Source organism: Mandrillus leucophaeus, unplaced genomic scaffold, assembly GCF_000951045.1.
Source record: "Mandrillus leucophaeus isolate KB7577 unplaced genomic scaffold, Mleu.le_1.0 Scaffold129, whole genome shotgun sequence".
NCBI classification, from domain to species: domain Eukaryota; kingdom Metazoa; phylum Chordata; class Mammalia; order Primates; family Cercopithecidae; genus Mandrillus; species Mandrillus leucophaeus.
The window spans coordinates 2050600-2072028 of NW_012101243.1; the positions used below are offsets into that span (position 1 = coordinate 2050600).

A 21429-nucleotide genomic window follows, 5' to 3' on the forward strand; every position below is an offset into this window, starting at 1 on the left:
TAATATGTGTTGTATGTATCAAAAATTAAAACATAAGAATTCTTGGCTGGCCACGGTGGCTCATGCCTGTAATCCCAGCACTTTGGGAGGCCGAGGTGGGCAGATCACTTGAGGTCAGGAGACCAGCCTGGCCAATATGGTGAAACCATGTCTGTACAAAAAATATACAAAAATTAGCCAGGCATGGTGGTGCATGCCTGTAGTCCCAGCTACTTGGGAGGCTGGGCAGAAAAATTGCTTGAACCCATGAGGTAGAGGTTGCAGTGAGCAGAGATTGTGCCATTGTACTCCAGCCTGGGCATCACAGCGAGACTCTGCCTTAAAAAAAAAAAATCTTAAAATTTAAAACAACCGTAAGAAGTGCGCTGGGGGTGGTAGGACCTGTTTTGGGACCCATTTACTGAGTTAGGGCTAGAGGAACTGGTGAGCTGAAAGTTACAGTTGCCAATAATAGCAGTAGCTGACATTTGTTTTGTACTAGGGAAAAGGAAAGGTGGAAGCAGCCATTCCCCAATGCCCCCTACACAGCAAATTCCTGTCTTCCTCCATTACTAGAAATAGAGGGGAGTGTGGGATTCATGAGAGCTTCTAGGAATCATGCACTTGTTTCGGGCACATTCACTGATACCGTTGCTACCAGGTCCTGTACATTGAGTCTCAGGAGAAAGAGTAGGATATATGCCTTCGTCAAAGTATGGTCAGATTGTTTGGGAAATAGATGCAGGAACAGATTGTTAAAAGTTCATGTGATCTGTGCAGTGAGAGAAACACCCAATCCAGTGGAAGTAAATTAGTGGAATAAAGGATAGCAGGTGTTACCTGAGTAGCACAAGGATGGTTCAAAATGAGAAAAGCTCATGTAATACATGACATTTACAGATTTTAAGGAGTAATAAATGAGAATAGAACCAAATAACATAAGGCATTCCATGAAATTATCATTCCTAATAAAAGCAATGGAAGGAAAACTTAGAAACAATATATAGGATATTTATTAAAATATAACAGCTATAGGGTATTTATTAAAAATTTACAGCAAATATTAAACTTAATTTAAATGTTTTGGAAATATTTCTAGTAAAGTCAAGAAAAAGACAGTTCTTGCTCTCACTCTGGATAAATGGTCACATATGTGTACACAGAGAGTACCTGTAGGAATGTTCATTGCAACACTGTTTAATGGTGAAAAACTGTAGTTTACCTAAATACGTGTTACAAGAAGAAAGGGTCAGGCACAGTGGCTCACGCCTGTAATGTCAGCACTTTAGGAGGCCAAGGTGGGAGGATTGCTTGAGTCCGGGAGTTCCAGCCTGGGCAACAATAGTGAGACACTTTCTCTGTAAAAATGAAGTGCTGGCCGGGCGCAGTGGCTCATGCCTGTGATCCCAGCACTTTGGGAGGCCAAGGCGGATGGATCACCTGAGGTCCGGAGTTCAAGACCAGCCTGGTCAACATGGTGAAATCCCACCTCTACTAAAAAATACAAAAATTAGCCAGGCGTGGTGGTGGGCACCTGTAGTCCCTGCTACTTGGGAGGCTGAGGCAGGAGAATTGCTTGAACCCGGGAGGTAGAGTTTGCAGTGAGCCAGGATCGCGCCACTGCACTCCAACCTGGGCGACAGATTGAGATGACATCTCAAAAAAAAAAAAAAGAAGAAGTATTAAAATATTAGCCAGGTGTAATGGCACGCACCTGTAGTCCTAGCTACTTGGGAAGCTGAGGTGGGAGGATTGCTTGGGCCTAGGAATTTGAGTCTGTAGTAAGCTATGATGACACTACTGCACTCTAGCTTGAGCAACAGAGTGAGACCCTGTCTATTAAAGAAAAGAGAAATGATTAAACTGTGAGGTAAAACGGTGGGAAGTGATTGAATCAGCTGCTTGTATCAGTGTAGATAAACTTAAAAATGTTGGATGAAAAATAAGGTATAGTATGGTATCATTCACACTGCATGCAGAGCAGTACCATGTATTTTAGTGGAAATATTTGTAAGTATAAAAATATGCATGGGAATAATAAACACAAAGTTCAAAATAATGGCTACTTCTGCGAGGAGATAGGAAAATGCGACTGGATAGGGAATACACAGAGGCCTTTAGCTGTATTTGAAGTGTTTTATTTTTTTAAGAAGAAAATCTGTAGTAAGAATGGTAATTTATGATTTGCAAAACTTGAGTGGTAGGCATTTCCATTTTTTAAAAAAGTAGGCAAAATATACCACAAGAACAAGTGAAAACAGTGGTGATCAAAAGGTAAATTTAGTTCTCAGACTAATCCCATGAGGCAGATTAGTCCCGTTTTACAGATGAACAAGCAAAGACTCGAAAGGTTTTTATAACTTAACTAAGGTTTCGAAACTGCAAGTTACAGAGCTGGGATAGGAACCTAAGTGATCTAGCCACTGAGCCCCATATTTAGGGGGATGCAAAAGAGAGGCACATCCAATCTCTTGAGTGAATTGAGCATGGAGATTGTTTCATTTTTGTCTTCTGTAGGAAATGATCCGACTAGATGAAGTCCCCAATCTGAGTTCCTTAGTATCCAATTTCGATCAGCAGCAGCTCGCTAATTTCTGCCGGATTCTGGCTGTCACCATTTCAGAGATGGATACAGGGAACGATGACAAGCACACGCTTCTTGCCAAAAATGCTCAACAGAAGAAGAGCTTGAGTTTGGGGCCTTCTGCAGCTGAAATCAATCAAGGTAAAGTCTCCAAGTTCTCAGAATTTTGAGATTATAGCTCTGAGGCCTTTCCTAAATCATCTAACTTTTTTTCTTATTTCTTTTTTTTTTTTGAGATGGGAGCTCACTGTGTCACCCAGGCAGGAATGCAGTGGCACAATCATGGCTCACTGCAGCCTTGACCTCCCCGGGCTCAGGTGATCCTCCCACCTCAGCCACCCGAGTAGCTTTGACTGTAGGCAGGTGCCACCACACTGGGCTAATCTTTGTATTTTTTGTAGAGATGGGATTTTGCCATGTTGCCCAGGCTGGTCTTGACCTCCTGGGCTCAAGTGATCCACCCACCTCATCCTTCCAAAGTGCTAGGATTACAGGTGTGAGCCACCACACCTGGCACCCCTTTTTAATATCTCTAGAGATGGATCCATGCGAAGGCTCCTAGTATGTAAATTTTGTGTATCTGTTCATTATTTTGGGAACCAAGTTCCATACCTTTCATTAGATTTGTTAATGGGTTCAGAACCACAAAAAAAGTTAAGAACTACTTTTTATCAGAATTACAAATGCATATACTTTTTGATCTACTAAGTCTCTCCTGGGCCTTCATTTTATAGATAATGATGTATAGACACTAGTCCCTTCTTGTATGCAGTTTCATGTTGTGGTTTTAGTTACCCGTTCAACTGCAATCCGAAATATTAACTGGAAAATTCCAGAGAGAGACCACATTCATATAGCTCTTATTACGGCATCTTGTTATAATTGTCCTGTTTTATCATTAGTTATTGTTGTTAATCTCTTAGTGTACCTAATTTATAAATTAAGCTTTATCATAGTTATGTATGTATATAAGAAAAAACATAGTATATATAGGGTTTGGTGCTATCTGCCATTTCAGGTATCCACTGTGGGGGTCTTGGCTAAGGGAGGACTACTGTACAAGATTATTCATTAAGGCGGGGCACGGTGGCTCACGCCTGTAATCCCAGCACTTTGGGAGGCTGAGGCAGGAGGATCACTTGAGGTTGAGAGTTTGAGACCAGCCTGGCCAACATGTCAAAACCCCGTTTCTACTAGAAATATAAAAATTACCTGGGTGTGATGGTGCATGCCTGTAGTCCCAGCTACTCGGAAGGCTGAGGCAGGATAATTGCTTGAACCCAGGAGGCGGAGGTTGCTGTGAGCCCAGATCGCACCATTGCACTTCAACCTGGGCAACAGAGTTAGACTCCGTCTCAAAAAAAAAAAAAAAAATTATTATTCATTGCAACATTGTAATAACAAAAGACTGAAAACAACCCAGATGTTCATTAACACTAGACTGCTTAATGTATTCAATATTTATACAATGGAAAATTATGTAGCTTTGAAAAAATGAAGATCTCTATGTACTGCTATAGAAAAATCTCCAAGATATATTAATGATAAAGAGGAAAATACAGAACAGTGTGTATGATATGATAGTTTTTGTATTAAGTTGGGGGAGAATAAGACCATACGTTTGCTCACATATGGTATGCCTAAAGAAACTGAAAGGATACACAAGAAACCTAAAGTGGTTGTTAATAGGAAGTAGCTGGTAAGGGAAGGTAGTAGCAGTGGGAGTGGGACTTCTTACTGTATACGTTCATATATTGTTTGATTTTAGAACCGTGTAAATATATTACTTTAAAAACAAAACACTATTCTAACCAACCTACCCCACCTATTTCTGTTCAGTAGCAAAAGAACTGTATTCTTTCTAAAATGTTGCCTACACAGATTTTGGAGAAACTGGCATATATGTGTTTTGGCCATAAGAGTGTAGATAATTCATATTTGAACTGAAACTTGTGTCTTAAAAGCTAGTTTTTCAGTGTTAACAGGCTAGAAATGTTGTTCATACAAAAGCCTTTGGTGTACCTTAGGGTACACCAAGTAAACAAGGTAAAATAATACAAATGCATCATTAAAAAGCAGCAGCGGAAAACCACAACCATCCAGAGGTAACCCTAATCATGCTCTGAAAACAGTTCTTTGTTTCTGAAGTCCAGTTGTGTGCATTCCCCAGGCTGGCTCTGCAGAGTTGTCAGGTGCTTCAGAGCAGCCTCGTCTCCTGAGGCTGAATATGAGCCCGCCATTCACTCTGTTATTGTCTAGTTTTAGTTAGGAATACGAGGTGGTCATAACTATACTTTGTAGGTTATTAGGGAATATAATTTTACATGTTGTAGTCATATGTAAAGGTAGAGGTTTGTGGATTCTGACCACAGTTTGTTTATTATCTCTTCAGGTTTGCTTTTCCTCCTGTGTCCGTAGACACAAGGTCTTCCTTGGACTGTGTACAGTTTTCTTCCCACTCCTTTATGATTTGCGGGGAGTTCTCATTTTAGGAAATTGCCTTTTTAAAAAAATATGTGACTTTCATTATAACTGAATTATACCTCAGAACACCTCCGTATACATTGACAAAAGGTAGTATTTGCTAAGCTCCTGATGCATGGCAAACACTGAGCTAACTGCTTTACCTATAAGTGATTTTATTTAATCCTTCAAGTGCCCTGTGGAATAGAGATTAGTATCCCCATTGCACATGTGAGGAAACCGAGGGCTAGAACGGTTCTGTATGGGATACCTGTGTGTGCCGAGGCACTAAGTAACTTGCACCTTTTAGTTTCCCATTTAAGGAATCTATTCTGGCAGATGATTTTGATCCTGTTAGTACTGATTGCCTTCATATGCCTATTTGTAAACTAAGTAAAACCAGCATTACCCATTATTCTTGAGGAATGAACTGTTCTGGTTAGCTGCGCTTTTTTGATTAACTGAGAACCCAAAGCTCAGTTTTTGTTTTTGTTTTTTTATTTGGGAGGTTTTTTTTTTTTAAGTCTCTCTAAAATATCTAGATTCAGTTTCATACCTGTGTGACTAACGTAGTAGACAGTCTATATGTGATTCTGCTTGTAGCTTTTGGAATAAAGCTTAAATGTTGTAGGTTCCACACATGAGGTTGTGCAGGGTCTGACTCCTGACTCTGACGGTAATTCCTACTCCATTCCCTTACCCACATGATTTTCTCCATTCGAATGCCCTGGGAAGGCCAAGCCAGTGGACATAATTAAATCATGAGTGGGTGAGAAAAGTCTTAGTCCTCTGAATGTTGTCATTCTTGAATTGCACTCCAGTAGCGAATGCCTTTATCTCAGATGTGTGTGTCAGTCAGCTTGAGCTGCCATAACAAGATACCATAGACTAGGTGACTTAACTAACGGACATTTATTTTTCTCACGGTTCTGGAGACTAGAAGTCCAAGATCAAGGTGCTGTCAGGATTGGTTCCTGGTGAGGCCTTTCTTCCTGGCTTGTAGAAGGCCACGTTTTTGTTGTATCCACATATGACTTTTCCTCTGCGTCTGTGAGGAGAGACAGAGATCTCTGGTGTCTCTTCCTCTTCTTAAAAGGACACCAGTCCTCTCCGTTTAGGGCCCCACACTTGTAACCTCATTTAACCTTAATTACCTCCCTGTATTAGGCAGCAGTCTCCAGATCTGGAGACAGAAGCAGTAGGATTTATGAGGGGAGATTTGTTAGGGGAATTGGCTCACATGATCACAGAGGCGGAGGAGTCCCATGATGAGCCATCTGCAACAAAAATTAGTCAGTCGTGGTGACACGCCGGTACTCCCAGCTGCTTGCAAGGCTGAGGCAGGAGAATTACTTGAACCCAGGAGGCGGAGGTTGCAGTGAGCTGAGATTGCGCCATTGCACTACAGCCTGAGCAACGAGTAAAACTCCATCTCCAAAAATAAATAAATAAAATAGAAGCCGTCTGCAAGCTGGAGAACCTGAGAAGCCGTTAGCATGGCTCAGTCCAAGTCCAGAAAACTTAGAACCAGGAAAGCTGATGGTGTAGCTCCCTGGCTGGAGGACCCCGGAGACTGCTGGTGCGAGTCTCAGAGACCAAAAGCCTAAGATCCTGGAGTCTGATATCCAAGAGCAGTAGGAGAAAAACTTCCCGCTCCAGAAGGGGGAGAATCCCTTTTGGTTTTCCTCCATCGCCTCCCACTGCTCCCCTGCCAATTGGATGGTGCCTGCCCACATTGAGGGCAGATTTTCCCTTAGTTCACAGACTCATACACCAATCTCTTCTGGAATCACCGTCACAGACACGCCCGGAAACAGTGCTATGCCAGCCACGTTGGCATCCCACAGTATAGTCAAATTGACAGCTAAAATTAACCATCACACGACCACACTCCCTAAAGGGCCTGTCTCAAAACGCAGTCATATTTGGGGCTAGAGCTTCAATATATGAATTTGCAGGGGCTGGAGGGATACAGTCCATAACTGTATGGAAAGCTGAAATATGTAGGATGTTGCCAAAAAGTTTTCATTTTGTTTTTAATAAACTGTGGCTGTGAGGTCATTTTCTTGCCCAGCAAAAATAATGATTTATGCGATCTTCCTGGAGGTCAGATAATTTACATGTAATTATCTAATGTAAATTATCTGACCTCCAGGAAGATCGCATAAATCATTATTTTTTGAGTCCTTTTTGGGATTCTCAGAACTACCAGTTGTTCCTTCTGTCGATTCAGAAGAGAACAACTGGTTTCCTTCTGGGGGAAAGTGACGTCTTTCAAGATTTTTAGCAGAGATGCAAATGAAGCTATAGGCTAGATAATTGTCAATTTATAAGTGACACTTAGCTGAGAGGGGCTGAATTATGCAGCACGTGAAGCTGGAAAGCAGGAGGGGAGACTACCGGAGTGTGTGGGGAATACTGATGTTTCAGCAGTGAGAGGGGAGAAGAGGCCTGCTTCTGCAGAAATTCCCAGTTGTGAGTGATTTAGTTGTCAGTTTACCATTAACCAGCCAGGTGTGGTAGCTACTGCTAAAGCTGTGAGAATTACAAGGACTGGATATGCTGGGGTGTCAGCCCATGAGATTGTGTATGAGTTGCTAGGTATGATTGGTCCAGCGAATTTCTTTCCAGGGAGACAGTCTGTAGCTTTCGTTAGCTTTTCAGGAGGTGAGTGACTCATAACAGCTCAAGAATCTTGGGTGGGAAGTCTGACTTATAGCCCTGAGTGCTGGGCACTTCCCATCTGGAGGAGTGTGTTCAGTGTGCAGGAATGGGGAAGACTAGCTCCTACTTGCTGTCCTGAGAGGAGCAGGTCAAGCAGCGGGAGCTACTTTTGCTGAGAACAGAAGTATAAGAATAAAAATCCAGCTTTGTGAAGATTTTCATGTAGAATACAAATTCTTTTTATTTCTTTTTTGTTTTTTTTTGCTTTGTTTTGTTTTATTTTGAGACTGAGTCTGGCTGTGTCGCCCAGGCTGGGCACAATCTTGGCTTACTGCATCCTCCGCTTTCTGGTTCAAGCGATTCTTGTGCCTCAGCCTCCCAAGTAGCTGGGACTACAGGCATGTGCCACCACACCCCACTAATTTTTTTGTATTTTTAGTGGAAATGGGGTTTCGCCATGTTGGCCAGGCTGGTCTTGAACTCCCAACCTCTGGTGATCCGCCCACCTCGACCTCCCAAAGTGCTGGGATTACAGGCGTGAGTCACCACACCCAGCCTATTTATTTGTTTTTAGAAAAAATAATATACACCTAAGATTTTTTAAAAATGGTACAAAAAGTACAGCAGAGAGTTTGTCCCCCTCCCTGTGGTAACTTTTTACCAGTTTCTTAAACGTCCCTCCAGAGATATTCTATCCATGTCCCGTCGTGGATGGGGCAAAGAGGGAGAGAGAGAGACTGACTCCTTCCTGTTTGTACAGATGGTAATGTAAATAGGTAATATAAAATAAGCACTGCTCTGTCTCTTTTTATTAAACTTACCTTGCCAAAAATTATACTCTAGCATATATAGAATTATATGATTCCTTTTTGTAATTATATAGTATTTTATTATATGGGCATACCATAATTTAATTAGTCCTTCATTAATGGAAATCGATATGTTGACAAATTCACCTTCCAAAGAAATTACTTGTTCATCTTCCCACCCTGTTGCCTGTAGCCTTCCCAGTACAGAGCGTTATCAAACTTTTTTATATTTGCCAGGCTGATACGTTTAAAAAAAAAAAAAAAAGGTATCTCAAACAGATATCTATTTCTGCATAATTATTTTATGGAGATAGAAGTCACGTAACATAAAATTAGCCATTTTAAAGTGAACAACTCAGTGGCATTCCATAAATTTACAGTGTTGTGCAGCTACCACGTCTATCCAGTTGCACATTTTCATCACCCCAAAAGGAAACCCCGTACACATTAAGCAGCTACTTCCCATTACCCCTTCTCCCCAACCGCTGGCAACCGCCGTTCTGCTTTTTTCTCTGTGGATTTACCTATTCAGATTACTTCATATACAGTCATGTGTCACTTAGCAATCTCTATCCTTCTGAGAAATGCAGTGAGGCAATTTTGTCATTGTGTGAATGTCATAGGGTGTACTTGCACAAACCTAGCTGGTGTGGCCCATGATACACTTAGGCTGCAAACCTGTACAGCATGTTTCTGTACTACATACTGTAGGCAGTTGTACCATAATGGTATTTGTGTATCTAAACATAGAAAAAAGTTATAGTAAAAATACAGTATTATAATCTGATTGGACCACCGTCTTCTACATGGTCTGTCATTGACCGCAACAGCGTTAATGCCGTGTATGACTGTGAACAGAATCATATAGCATATGGCCTTCTGAATCTGGTTTCTTTCACTTGGCATAATGTTTTTGAGGTTCATTCATGTTGTATCATGTCAGTACTTCATTCCTTTATATGGCTGAATAATACTCATCATATGTAGATATCACAGTCTGTTTATCCCTTCAGTTAGCGGACATTTGGGATGTTTTCATCTTATAGTGCTGCTATGAACGTGTGTGTACACATATTTGTGTGCACACCTGTTTTCAGTTCTTTGGGGTATATATATAGGAGTGAAATATGCTGGGTCATACGGTAATTTTATGTTTGACTTTTTGAGGAACCTTAATGTAGTATAAGTAAGGTCAAACGTCATAGCCACTCAGTAATTTATAGGGAGGGTGCGTGTGTGTGTGTGTGTGTGTGTGTGTGTGTGTAGATAGAGTATCACTCTTGCCCACACTGAGTACAGTGTGTGTGTGTGTGTGTGTGTGTGTGTAGATTATCACTCTTGCCCACACTGAGTACAGTGGTGTGATCTCGGCTCACTGCAACCTCTGCATCCCAGGTTCAAGCAATTCTCATGTCTGAGCCTCCTGAGTAGCTGGGACTACAGGTGGCTGGCTGATTTTTGTATTATTGGTGGAGACGGAGTTCGCCATGTTGACCAGGCTGGTCTTAAACTCCTAGCTTCAAGTGATCCACCCACTTTGGCCTCCCAAAGTGCTAGGATTACAGGCATGAGCCGCTGCGCTTAGCTTTGTCAATATAAAAAATTTTTAAAAATCATTTATTTAAAAAAAAAAAAAAGGCCATGAGCAGTGGTTTAAGTCTGTAATCCCAGCACTTTGGGAGGCCACGGTGGGTGGATAGTTTGAGTCCAGGAGTTCAAGCCTGTCTTACTTTATCTCTACTCCCATTCACTATTCCCTACTTTACCTTGGGTTATTTTGAAGTAAACCCCAGACACACATTGTATAATTTCACCTGCATATATTTCAGTGTTTTTACAAGATAATGACTTTTAAGAAACGTAACTCTGGCCGGGCGCGGTGGCTCAAGCCTGTAATCCCAGCACTTTGGGAGGCCGAGACGGGCGGATCACGAGGTCAGGAGATCGAGACCATCCTGGCAAACACCGTGAAACCTCGTCTCTACTAAAAAAAAATACAAAAAACTAGCCGGGCGAGGTGGCGGGCGCCTGTAGTCCCAGCTACTTGGGAGGCTGAGGCAGGAGAATGGCGTAAACCTGGGAGGCGGAGCTTGCAGTGAGCTGAGATCCGGCCACTGCACTCCAGCCCGGGCTACAGAGCGAGACTCCGTCTCAAAAAAAAAAAAAAAAAGAAACGTAACTCTGTCATCATATCAAAAATTAATGGTAATTCCTTGATATCCTGAAATATCTAGTTATTTATTAATTTTTAATTAGGTGTAATATTCAAATGGTTCCAAAAAATCTGCAGATTCAAAAGTATTTATTGAAAAGTTTCCATTCCACTATTATTCCCAGTGACCTAAATTCCCTTTTCCATTTGATGGACATTTTGACTATTTCCATCTTATGGCCGTTCACTGTGGCAGCCACTGCTCTTGGCTTCTTTTCTGTCCTTCCAGAGAGATTTAATGCATATTCAGGCAAACATGAACAGGCATTAGTCTCATTTTAAAGAAGGTTAGATGACAGAGTCAGGATGTGAATCTAGATCTCCCCGCCTCCAAAGTTTATGATGTTCTACTATGCCGATCAGAGTTTCCACCTCACTCATTGTGAATAAAATGAGACTGGTGGAAAGAAAAATTGGGTGATTATTCAGTTTTTTTCTTTACCTTAAAAAAAAAGTTTATATTCTTTCATCCTGCCAGTAAATGTTACAGGAAAATTAGAAACTGTAGATGAGTAATTTTAAGAGAAATGTTTATATTCTCTCCTACTCAGGAACAGCCACAGCAAATCCCTTGGTATATATGTTTTCATTCCTTATTTGTGTATTTTAAAGAAGTAAATATTTGAATTTTTGAAGAAAATGAACTTAAACTCATATTGTTTAAGTAATTTACTCTCTTTCTCTAACAAGTAAACAGCTGTTTTGAGTCACTGTATAAAGATGTATGTGTCATCATTCTTAGTATCTATGCAGTGTTCCTTTGTATAAATGTATCATTGTATTTAATCAATCAGCTATTGATGAACATTTAGTTATCTTCACCTTTTTGCTGTTACAGAAACGACATCAGTGAACCTCCTTACACAGATATTCTCTTGTAATATGACTGGTTATTTCCCTGTGGTAAATCCCCAGAAATTGACCTCTTGTCTCAAAGACACACAAATTTAAGGCATTAAGATTATTCTAATATGCATTCCCAGTAGATTAAAAAGACTGTTTCCCTGTACCTGCTAAAAATTGAGCTTATGCCTATAACATAATTACTATTTACCTTGGCTTGACATTTCATTTTAAAAGAGTAGCTTTAGCTACTATCAGAGTAAGAATTATTCCTATCATGCAGATTGTTTGTTAGGGCTTTAGGGGTAGTTTTGCTGGTCTCTGTTTTGAAAATTTCCTCGCTTGTTCTTTCCCTGTCAGCGGCCCTTCTCAGCATCCCTGGCTTTGTTGAGCGGCTTTGCAAACTGGCGACTCGAAAGGTGTCAGAGTCAACGGGCACAGCCAGCTTCCTTCAGGAGTTGGAGGAGTGGTACACATGGCTAGACAATGCTTTGGTGCTAGATGCCCTGATGCGAGTGGCCAATGAGGAGTCAGAGCACAATCAAGGTATGGGAGGATGGGTCCCCTGAGTGATTGGGAGCTTTTCCATGGGCACCTGGGACCATTCTTGCTCTCCTTTCCAAGGAGGATTAATTGGAGATTTGCTCAAAGTAGTATTTTACTCGAGGCAATTCTAGACCATGACTATTAAGACTCTTTTGATAGCTGGTTACAGAAACCTCATTGAACTCCCCAAAGTGGACTTGATTTCAGGGAGAAGGGCTTTGTTGCAGACCTGAGACAGCTGTGTCTCAGGGACTGATAAGAACCAGTAACCAGAACATTCTTAGGAACCTAGAAACTTCTCTCCTCATCTCTTTTTCTTTCTACAATGTTTCTTAGTCTTCTGTCTTACTGTGCCCTGTCTTTTCCTGGTCCCCTTGATGGGACTAGGCAGAAGACTGCCTATTAAATAAGAAGACTCCCAGTCTCAGCTGCAGCTTCCTGGTAAAGAACTCTGGCCCATCTTTGGTTAGGTGCCCATCCCTAAAGCATTCGATTCTGGCCAGCAGGTTCAGAATACACAAACTCAGGAATTCTCAGCTCCCAAACGAGGAATAGGTATCTCACTGGGAGTGGGAGGCCACCAGCTTTTCTTCTTCCCTCCAGCTCCAAATTGAAGAGGCTGAGTTCTCGGTAAGTATGGCAAAGAGGTCAGAGGCTTCCTTCCTCCACCCAACTCCGTACTGCACTCACGGTATGGAAGCTCTATCCCACATACTTCAGGCCAAGAATTCTATGGCTGTGATCACCTTTGTCTAAGCTTGCTTGCTCATGTACAGAGGTTTTGCACTGGGAAAGGCAAGCCCAGAAGACTAGAGGCTACTGACCCTGCTCTGAGAATTTGCCCACAGAGAAAGGCAGTTAGTAAGAACAGAGTCTAGGGAAGCTCATGCCTGAGATTTTGATGGTAAGCAAATAAAAAGAGACAGGTATCTCTTCTTTTTTTTTACTCTTTTATTTTTTGTATTTTCTCTTTTTTTGAATAGAGAAGGGTTTTGCCATGTTGGCCAGGCCAGTCTCAAACTCCTGGCCTCAGGTGATCCACCCTCTTTGGCCTCCCAGAGTGCCAGGTTTATAGGCATGAGCCACTATGCCCGGCCAGGTACCTCTTCTTAATTAAGAACAAGGTGATGCACAGGCCAGCTAGTTCACCAGAGAACCAGGGAAGGAGACAGCTGAGAAGAACTCTCCTAAGGTCAGAACAAAGCTCAATTTCAAAAATCACCCCTTCCTGAATTTAATTGAATGAGACTTGGGAGCAGTGTATACTCCAGGGCATTGTCAAAAACAGTCGAGAATTCAGACAGCAGTTTAATAGAGCCTAACAGCTGGATGTCATACCAGAAGAGGCAGAAAGCTTTAATGTTTCTTTTGATTAGTATTTTCTAGTATAACATTATATCTCCTTCAATTATTTCTTCACTGTATTTCCCAAGTTACTTTCTTAGAAGTTGCTGGCTGGGTGCAGTGGCTCACACCTGTAATCCCAGCACTTTGGGAGGCCAAGGCGGGCGGATCACCTGAGGTCAGGAGTTCGAGACCAGCCTGACCAACATGGAGAAACCCCGTCTCTACTAAAAATACAAAATTAGCCGGGCGTGGTGGCACATGCCTGTAATCCCAGCTACTCGGGAGGCTGAGGTAGGAGAATCGCTTGAACCTGGGAGGTGGAGGTTGTGGGGAGCCAAGATGGCATCATTGCACTCCAGCCTGAATAACAAGAGTGAAACTCCATATCAGGAAAAAAAAAAAAAAAAGTTGCTTACCACATACATCTTAATATTTTTCAGATTAAAAAAACATTTTTTTTGAGGAACAAAAAAACACACAAGACTACAGAAAACAAAAAAATGGCAGAAGTAAGTCCAGCTTTATCAGTAATAACATTAAATGTGAATCGATTTAACCATTCAAAAGACAGATTGTTATATTGGATCAGAAAACAAGATCCAGTTATATGCAACCTACAGAAAACACACTTTCAATTCAAAGATAAAATAGGACAGTAAAGGACAGAAAAAGATGTATCATGCAGGCAGCATCCACAAGAAAGCTGGAGAGGCTGTACTTTTAAAAAGTTGGAGAGACAGAGTCTCACTCTGTCGCCCAGGCTGGGGTGCAATGGCACAATCAGCTGACTGCGACCTCCACCTCCTGGGTTCAAGCGATTCTCATGCCTCAGCCTCCCAAGTAGTTGAGATTACAGGCGTGGAGCCCACGCCCGGCTCATTTTTGTGTGTGTTTCTAGTAGAGATGGGGTTTCACCATGTTGGCCAGCTTGGTCTCAAATGGCCTTAGGTGGTCCGCCTGCCTTGGCCTCCCAAAGTGCTGGGATTACAGGTGTGAGCCACCACCACCAAGCCAAAAGAGCTGGAGAGACTTTAAAACAAAAACTATTATCAGAGCAAAATAGGGATATTTTGTAATAACAGGGTGAAACCATCGAGAAGATACAACAGTTATAAACACGTCTGCATCTAAAAACAGCCCCCAAAAAATACGTGAAGCAAAAACTAACAGATTGGAAGAAAGCAGTAGTTCAAAAACAACAGCTGGAGACCTTAACATACTACTTTTAATAATGGATAAAACTAAGCAGAAGATCAACAGGAAAACAGAAGACTTAAAACACTGTATACCAACAAGGACTAACAGACCACTGTAGACCACTCCACCCAACTACTACAGCATGCACGTTCTTAAGTGCACATGAACATTCTCCAGGATAGACCATATGCTAGGCTGTTAAAAAAGTTCAGCAAATTTAAAACGATTAAAATTGTACAAAAGTATGTCCTCAAATCCCAGTGGGGTGAGTTATAAATAAAGAACAGAAACTTGGGAAATTAATAAATACATGCAAATTAAGCAGTATACTTCTAAATAACCAGTGGGTCAAACAGGAGATCACAAGCAAAATTAGGACGTATCTTGAGGCTGGGCACGGTGGCTCACGCCTATAATCCCAGCCCTTTGGGAGACCGAGGAGGTGGGTCGCTTAAGGTCAGGAGGTCCAGGCAGGAAAATCGCTTGAACCCTGGAAGTGGAGGTTGCGGTGAGCTGAGATCACACCACAGCCTGGCTGACAGCGAGATTCTGTCTCAAAAAAAAAAAAAAAACAAAAAAAAACCACGGAAATATTTTGAGAGAAATGAAAATGACACTATATATCACACTTATGGGATGCAGCTAAAGTGTACTTAGAGGGAACTTTAGAGCTATAAATGCCTACATTTTTAAATAAATCTAAATTGCCTGAACGTCTACCTTAAGTCATTGGGAAAAAAACAAACATCTCAAGAGGAAAAGGAAGTAATAGGATTAGAGTGAAAACTGGTGAGATAGAGAATAGAAAAACAATAGAGAAAATCTACAAAACCAAAGATGATTTTTTTAAAGGTAATCTTTGAAAAGATCAACAAAGTTGACAAACTTTTAGCCACACTGACCAAAAAAGAAAGGCTTAAATTACTAAATTAGAAATGAAAGAAGGTACATTACAACCAACCTTAAGAAAGTAAAAGGACTCTAAGGGAATACTATAAACCATGTAAGCCAATAAACTAAATAACCTGGATGAAATGAGCCAGTTAAAAGACACAAACTACCGCAGCTAACTCAGGAAGAAATAGAAAACCTGAAAGAACTGTAACAACAAGATTGAATAAATAATGAAAAACTGCCCACAAAGAAAAGTCCTGGCCCACGTGGCTTCACTGGTTAATTCTACCAAGTGTTTCAAGAATTCACACCAATACTTTCCAGACTCTAATAGAAAATAAAAGAGGAAGGAACAGTTCCCAGCTTATTCTTTGAGATCATGTTATCATGATACCAAAACCAGATAAAGACATCACAAGACCAGTATCTCTTATGATTATAGGTGCAAAAATCCTCAACAAAATACTAGCACACCAAGTATAGCAACATACAAGGATTGTGTACCATGACCAAATGGATCTATGCAAATTTGGTTCAACGTTTGAAAATCAGTTTATGTAATACACTGTATTAATAGAATAAAGGACAAAAACCACATGATCGTTTCCATAAAAGCATTTGAGAAAATCCAACACCCCTTCTAGTAAAAACAAAAACTCAGGAGAGAACTTCCTCAGCCTGTTAAAGGGCATCTACAGAAACCCATGGCTAACATCATACCTAATGGCAAAAAATGGAAGGCTTCTCCCACTAAGATCAGGACCAAGATGAGTTCTGGAAGTGGCAGTGCTGTTGCCGCTTCTCTTCAGCATTGTATTGGAGGTTCTGGCTAGGGCAGTTAGGCAAGAAAAAGAAATTAAAGGCATGCAAATTAGAAAAGTAGTGAAACTCTTCACAGATGGGATGATCTTATATGTCGAAAAACCTAAGGAACCTACTATAAAAACCAATAAAGTAATAAACAGGTTCAACAAAGGTTCAGAAGGCTAATATTAAAAAATGAGTAGTATTTCTATACAGTAGCAATCCACAAACCAAAAATGACATTAAGAAAACAACTTTATTTGCAATAGGATCAAAAAAATAAAATACTTAGCAACTTAACAAGTGTAAAACTTACACTCTGAAAATTCTAAAACATCATTGAAAAATTAAACCCTAAATAAATGTAAAGATATCCCTTGTCTTTGAATCAGAAGATTAATATTGTTAAGATAACAGTATTCCCATACTGATCTACAGGTCAGCCTTGCAGATTCAACACAGTTTCTGTCAGAACTCTCAGCTGTCTACTTTGCAAAAATGGACTAGCTGATCCTAAAATTCATGTGGAAATGCAAGAGACTCAGATGAACAAAAACAGTCTTGAACTAGGCCGGGTACAGTGACTCATGCCTGTAATCCCAACACTTTGGGAGGCTGAGGCTGGAGGATCACTTGGCCTCAGGAGTTTGAGACCAGCGTGGGTAATATAGCGAGACCCCTGTCTCCAAAAAATTTAAAAATTAGCCAAGCCTCGTGGCACCCACCTATAGTCCCAGCTACTCAAGAGGCTGAGGTGGGAGGTTAGCTTGAGCTCAGGAGTTTGAGGCTGCAGTAACCTGAGATCGCGCCACTGTCTTCCAGCCTGAGTGACACCTAAACTTTGACTTAAAAAAAAAAAAAAAAAAAAAAAAAAAAAAACCTAAGAGAACCCATGTCCTGACTTCAAAACTTACTACAAAGCTGCAGTCCACACTGTGCTGCCGGCCTGAGGATAGACATATTGATCAGAGTTGAGAGTTCAGAAATAAACCCTCATGCTTATTATGATCAATTGATTTTCAACGGGTACCAAGACCATTCTTGGAATGTTTCCATACTGTTGGTGGAAACAGTAGTAGTCTTTTCAACAAATGGTACTGGGACCATTTGATGTCCACATGCAAAAGAATGAAGTTAGATCCCCTGCCTCATGTCATACACAAAATTAAAAGGGTCAAAGACCTAAATAAAAGAGCTAAACTTATAAAACCTTAGAAGAAAACGTAAGGATAAAGCTTCATGACCTTGGATTTAACAGTTTAGATGTCATACACAGTGACATCTGAAGCACAGGCAACCAGGTAAATAATAGATTGGACTTCATCAAAGTTAAAACTTTTTGTTCTTTAAAAAACACTATCAGGAAAGTGAAAAGAGAACACACAGCATGGAAGAATGTTTTTGTGGGGAATACAGGGTTGGGACATTTTTGCAAATCATATATCTAATAAGGGATTTGTATCTAGAATGTATAAAGAACTCCCATAACTCAATAATAAAAAGACAACCCATTTCAAAATATAGACAAAGGATCTGAATAGACATCTCTCCAAAGAAGATATACAAATAATTATTAAGCACGTGAAAAATGTTCATCATCATTAGCCATCAGGAAAATGCAAATCAAAACCATAGTGAGGCCAGGCACAGTGGCTGGCACCGTAATCCCAACACTTCGGGGGAGGCCAAGGCAGGAAGATTGTCCAAGACCAACTCGAACAGCAGAGCAAGACCTCATCTCTACACACAAAAAAATGTTTTTTGGTTAGCCAGGCATGGTGGCATGTGCCCATAGTAGTCCTGGCAACTTGGGAGGCTGAGGTGGGAGGATTGTTTAGGTCCAGAGTTCAAGGCTGCAGTGAGCTGTGGTCCTGCCACTGCACTTCAGTCTAGGTGATAGAGGAAAAAACAAACCCCACAATGATGTAGTACTTGATAGTCAAATGGCTATCAAAAAAGGTGGATAATAAGGGTTGGCAAGAATAGGGAGAAATCAGAACCCACATTCACTATTAGTGGGCATGTAGAATAGTGCAGCCACTCTACAGTCTAGCAGTTCCTCAGAAGGTTAACATACAGTTATGTCATAGGGCCCAGAAATCCTACTCCCAGGTATATACCCAAGGTAAATGAAAATACGTGTTACTCAAAAACTTTTTCAGGAATGTTCATCACAGCATATTCATAACAGCCAAAATAATGGAAACAACGCAAATGACTGTCACCCGATGAATGAATAAACAGGATATGGTATATTCTTATTTATTTATTTTTTTTGGAGACAGGGTCTAGCTTTGTCGCCGAGGCTACAGTGCGGTGGTGTGATCACAGCTCATTGTACTCATGGCAGCCCTGACCTCCCAGGCCCAGCCATCCTCACACCTCAGCCTCCCAAGTAGCTGGAAACACAGGTGCACGCCACCACACCCAGCTAATTTTTTTATTTTTTGTAATAAAAAGAGACAGAGTCTTGCTGTGTTGCCCAACCTGGTCTCAAACTCCTGCACTCAAACGATCTTCCCGTCTTGGTCTCCCAGAGTGCTGGAATCACAGGCGTGAGCCACTGTGCCAAGCCAGAATGTGGCGTATTTATACTAGCGGGTGTTATTCAGCGGTTAAAAAAAGGGAATGCTGATCGGTGCCACGACATAGATAAACCCTGAAAACATTGTACTAGGTGAAAGAAGCAGTCACAAAAGACAGCATATTGCATGAGTGCATTAATATGAAGTGTCCTGAATAGGCAATTACCTAGAGACGGAAAACAGTTTCATGGTTGCCTAGAACTAAGGGGTTTGGTGGAAAATAGGAAGTGACTGGTAGTGAGTACACGGCAGATTTCGGGGGGTGATGAAGATACTCTAAAATTGATTGTGGTAATGGCTGCACAACTCTATGAATATCCTAAAAATCATGATATGGTTAATTAAATGGATGAATTGCATGGTATGTGACTTGTACCTCCAAGCTGTTAAAAAAAGAAAACAAATGAGTGTGCATGCCCGCAGAAAACGGAGTGCAGTGCAGACAGAGAGTGGTGACCGCTCCAATCAGCCTGGTAGAGCTGAAGAGACTCAGAGGGAAGCACAGGCCTCGTGAGCTGGTTTTCCCATCTTCATCCTTGGGACTGTCCTTGTTGCTAAGCTCTCCATTGCTTTGGAGACTGTTTCTTGAAAATATCCCAGAAAGTCCATCAGGCCTGTACAAGCCAGGCACCAAAAGTTGATGGTGACTTGGAGAGGCGTCAGGCTGCCCCGTCTCTTGCTTCGCAGATGTTTGTTTCTCAGTAGGACTTGTGTGCCCCACACTGTGCCCACTGCTTCCATCAACATCCTTCCCTGCAGGACTCCCTAGAGCACCATGGGCTGGGTGCCGAGGATGCCAAGCACGCGAGGTCACACAGCAGTGCACGACAGAGGCAGGATTGTGCGTGATAGTTCTTCAGGTTCACTTCACAGATTAGCCGACACTTAACTGTTCTGGAAGCTGGGCCAAGGAGTCCTAACATGGAAATTGAGTAACTATAGTTTTTTGCCCAAGGTACAGGAGAATAAATATGAGTAGATGGAATCTCTTAAATTAAAAATTTCTCCAGTAAATTTTTCCTGAGTCTTTGTTTCCTGCCTGTTTAGTTCCCATTAAAAGCTTGGAGATGAAAAAGAAGAATACAAAGTAGCAAGCAAGCATTAGCAGATAAAAGTCAGTTTTCTGAGAACTTATATTTAGTTTCTAATTGTATGTTGCTTACTTCGGGCATTGTTTCAGGCACCTTCAATATATTCCCCTACTCCTTACAACGTTAAAGGGTGGGTATGGTTGTCAGTATTGCTGTTTTACAAAGGAGGATGGATACTGAAGCATGAGAGGTCCACTGATTTACTGAAGAGCACCCAGTTAGTGATTGGGGTTCAAACCCAGTAGTCTGGCTTCAGGGTCTCTGCTCGTAACTACCGTGCCACGCTGTGTCTCAGTCACGCTTCATTCGGCAGCTTGTCGTCTTCCAGGGCTGTGATTTTAACATAACATGGCTGGGAAAAGTAGTTCCAAGTCTGTAGGATAGAGTAAGTTAGATTCTCTCTCTTTTTTTTTTTTTTTTGGAGACAGGGTTCAGCTCTGTTGTCCAGGCTGGAGTACAGTGGCACGATCTCTGTTGGTTCACTACAACCTTCACCTTCCAGGCTCAAGCGATCCTCCCACCTCTCCCTCTTCAGTAGCTGGGACTACAGGCACATGCCACCATGCCCAGCTAATTTTTTAAATTTTTTTATAGAGATGAGGTCTCACTGTATTGTCCAGGCTGGTCTCAAACTCCTAGGCTCAAGCAGTCCGCCTGCCTTGGCCTCCTAAAGTCCTGGGATCATAGGCATGAGCCACCACACCCGGTCGGAATAAGTTAGGTTCTTCTGTCTTGATACTTTGCAGAGTGTCACTGTGTTTTCTGTATGAGCCTTACCTGAATATATCTGATAACCACTCCTCTATACCACATAGAGGCCTTTACAAAAGGCCTCTAGGGAAACAGTTCCTATAGGAGCTTGAGAGGACCTTGGCAGTTATTGATTCATCTTTTCACCTTAACAATGAGGAAACTGAAGGGAAGTCACTCTGCTAAGATCACCTAGCCTCTCCTGACTCTTGACCGGTGCCCTTTTAAAATAATAGGGATCTAGGCCGGGCACAGTGGCTCACCCCTGTAATCCCAGCACTTTGGGAGGCCAAGGCGGGCAGAGCACTTGAGGTCAGGAGTTCGAGACCAGCCCAGCCAACGTGGTGAAACCACATCTCTACTAAAAATAGAAAAATTAGCTGGGCATGGTGGCATGCGCCTGTATTCCCAGCTACTCGGGAGGCTGAGGCAGGAGACTTGCTTAAAACCAGGAAGCGGAGGTTGCAGTGAGCCGGATCGCACAACTGCATTCCAGCCTGGGTGACACAGCCAGACTGTGAGTAAGTAAGTAAATAAATAAATACATAAATAAAGGATCTAGGAGTGAACGGGGGCTTCCTAAGAATCAGATGCTGGACTTCTCTTATGTTCCCATTCAGTCTTCACAGTAACTCTAGCTGTCCGCTGCAGTAGTACAGAG

General features: G+C 41.7%; 1 protein-coding gene across 3 annotated transcripts in view; it reads left to right on the plus strand.

Annotated features, from left to right (window-relative positions):
* TRPC4AP (transient receptor potential cation channel, subfamily C, member 4 associated protein) overlaps nucleotides 1-21429 on the plus strand; it is a 77387-nt gene that overhangs the window by 35865 nt on the left and 20093 nt on the right. For all 3 annotated transcript variants that reach the window (XM_011972414.1, XM_011972415.1, XM_011972416.1), the window contains 2 exons: nucleotides 2497-2704; nucleotides 11915-12100. In XM_011972414.1, the coding sequence (XP_011827804.1) occupies nucleotides 2497-2704; nucleotides 11915-12100 (394 nt within the window). The remainder of the gene's footprint in view (nucleotides 1-2496; nucleotides 2705-11914; nucleotides 12101-21429) is intronic.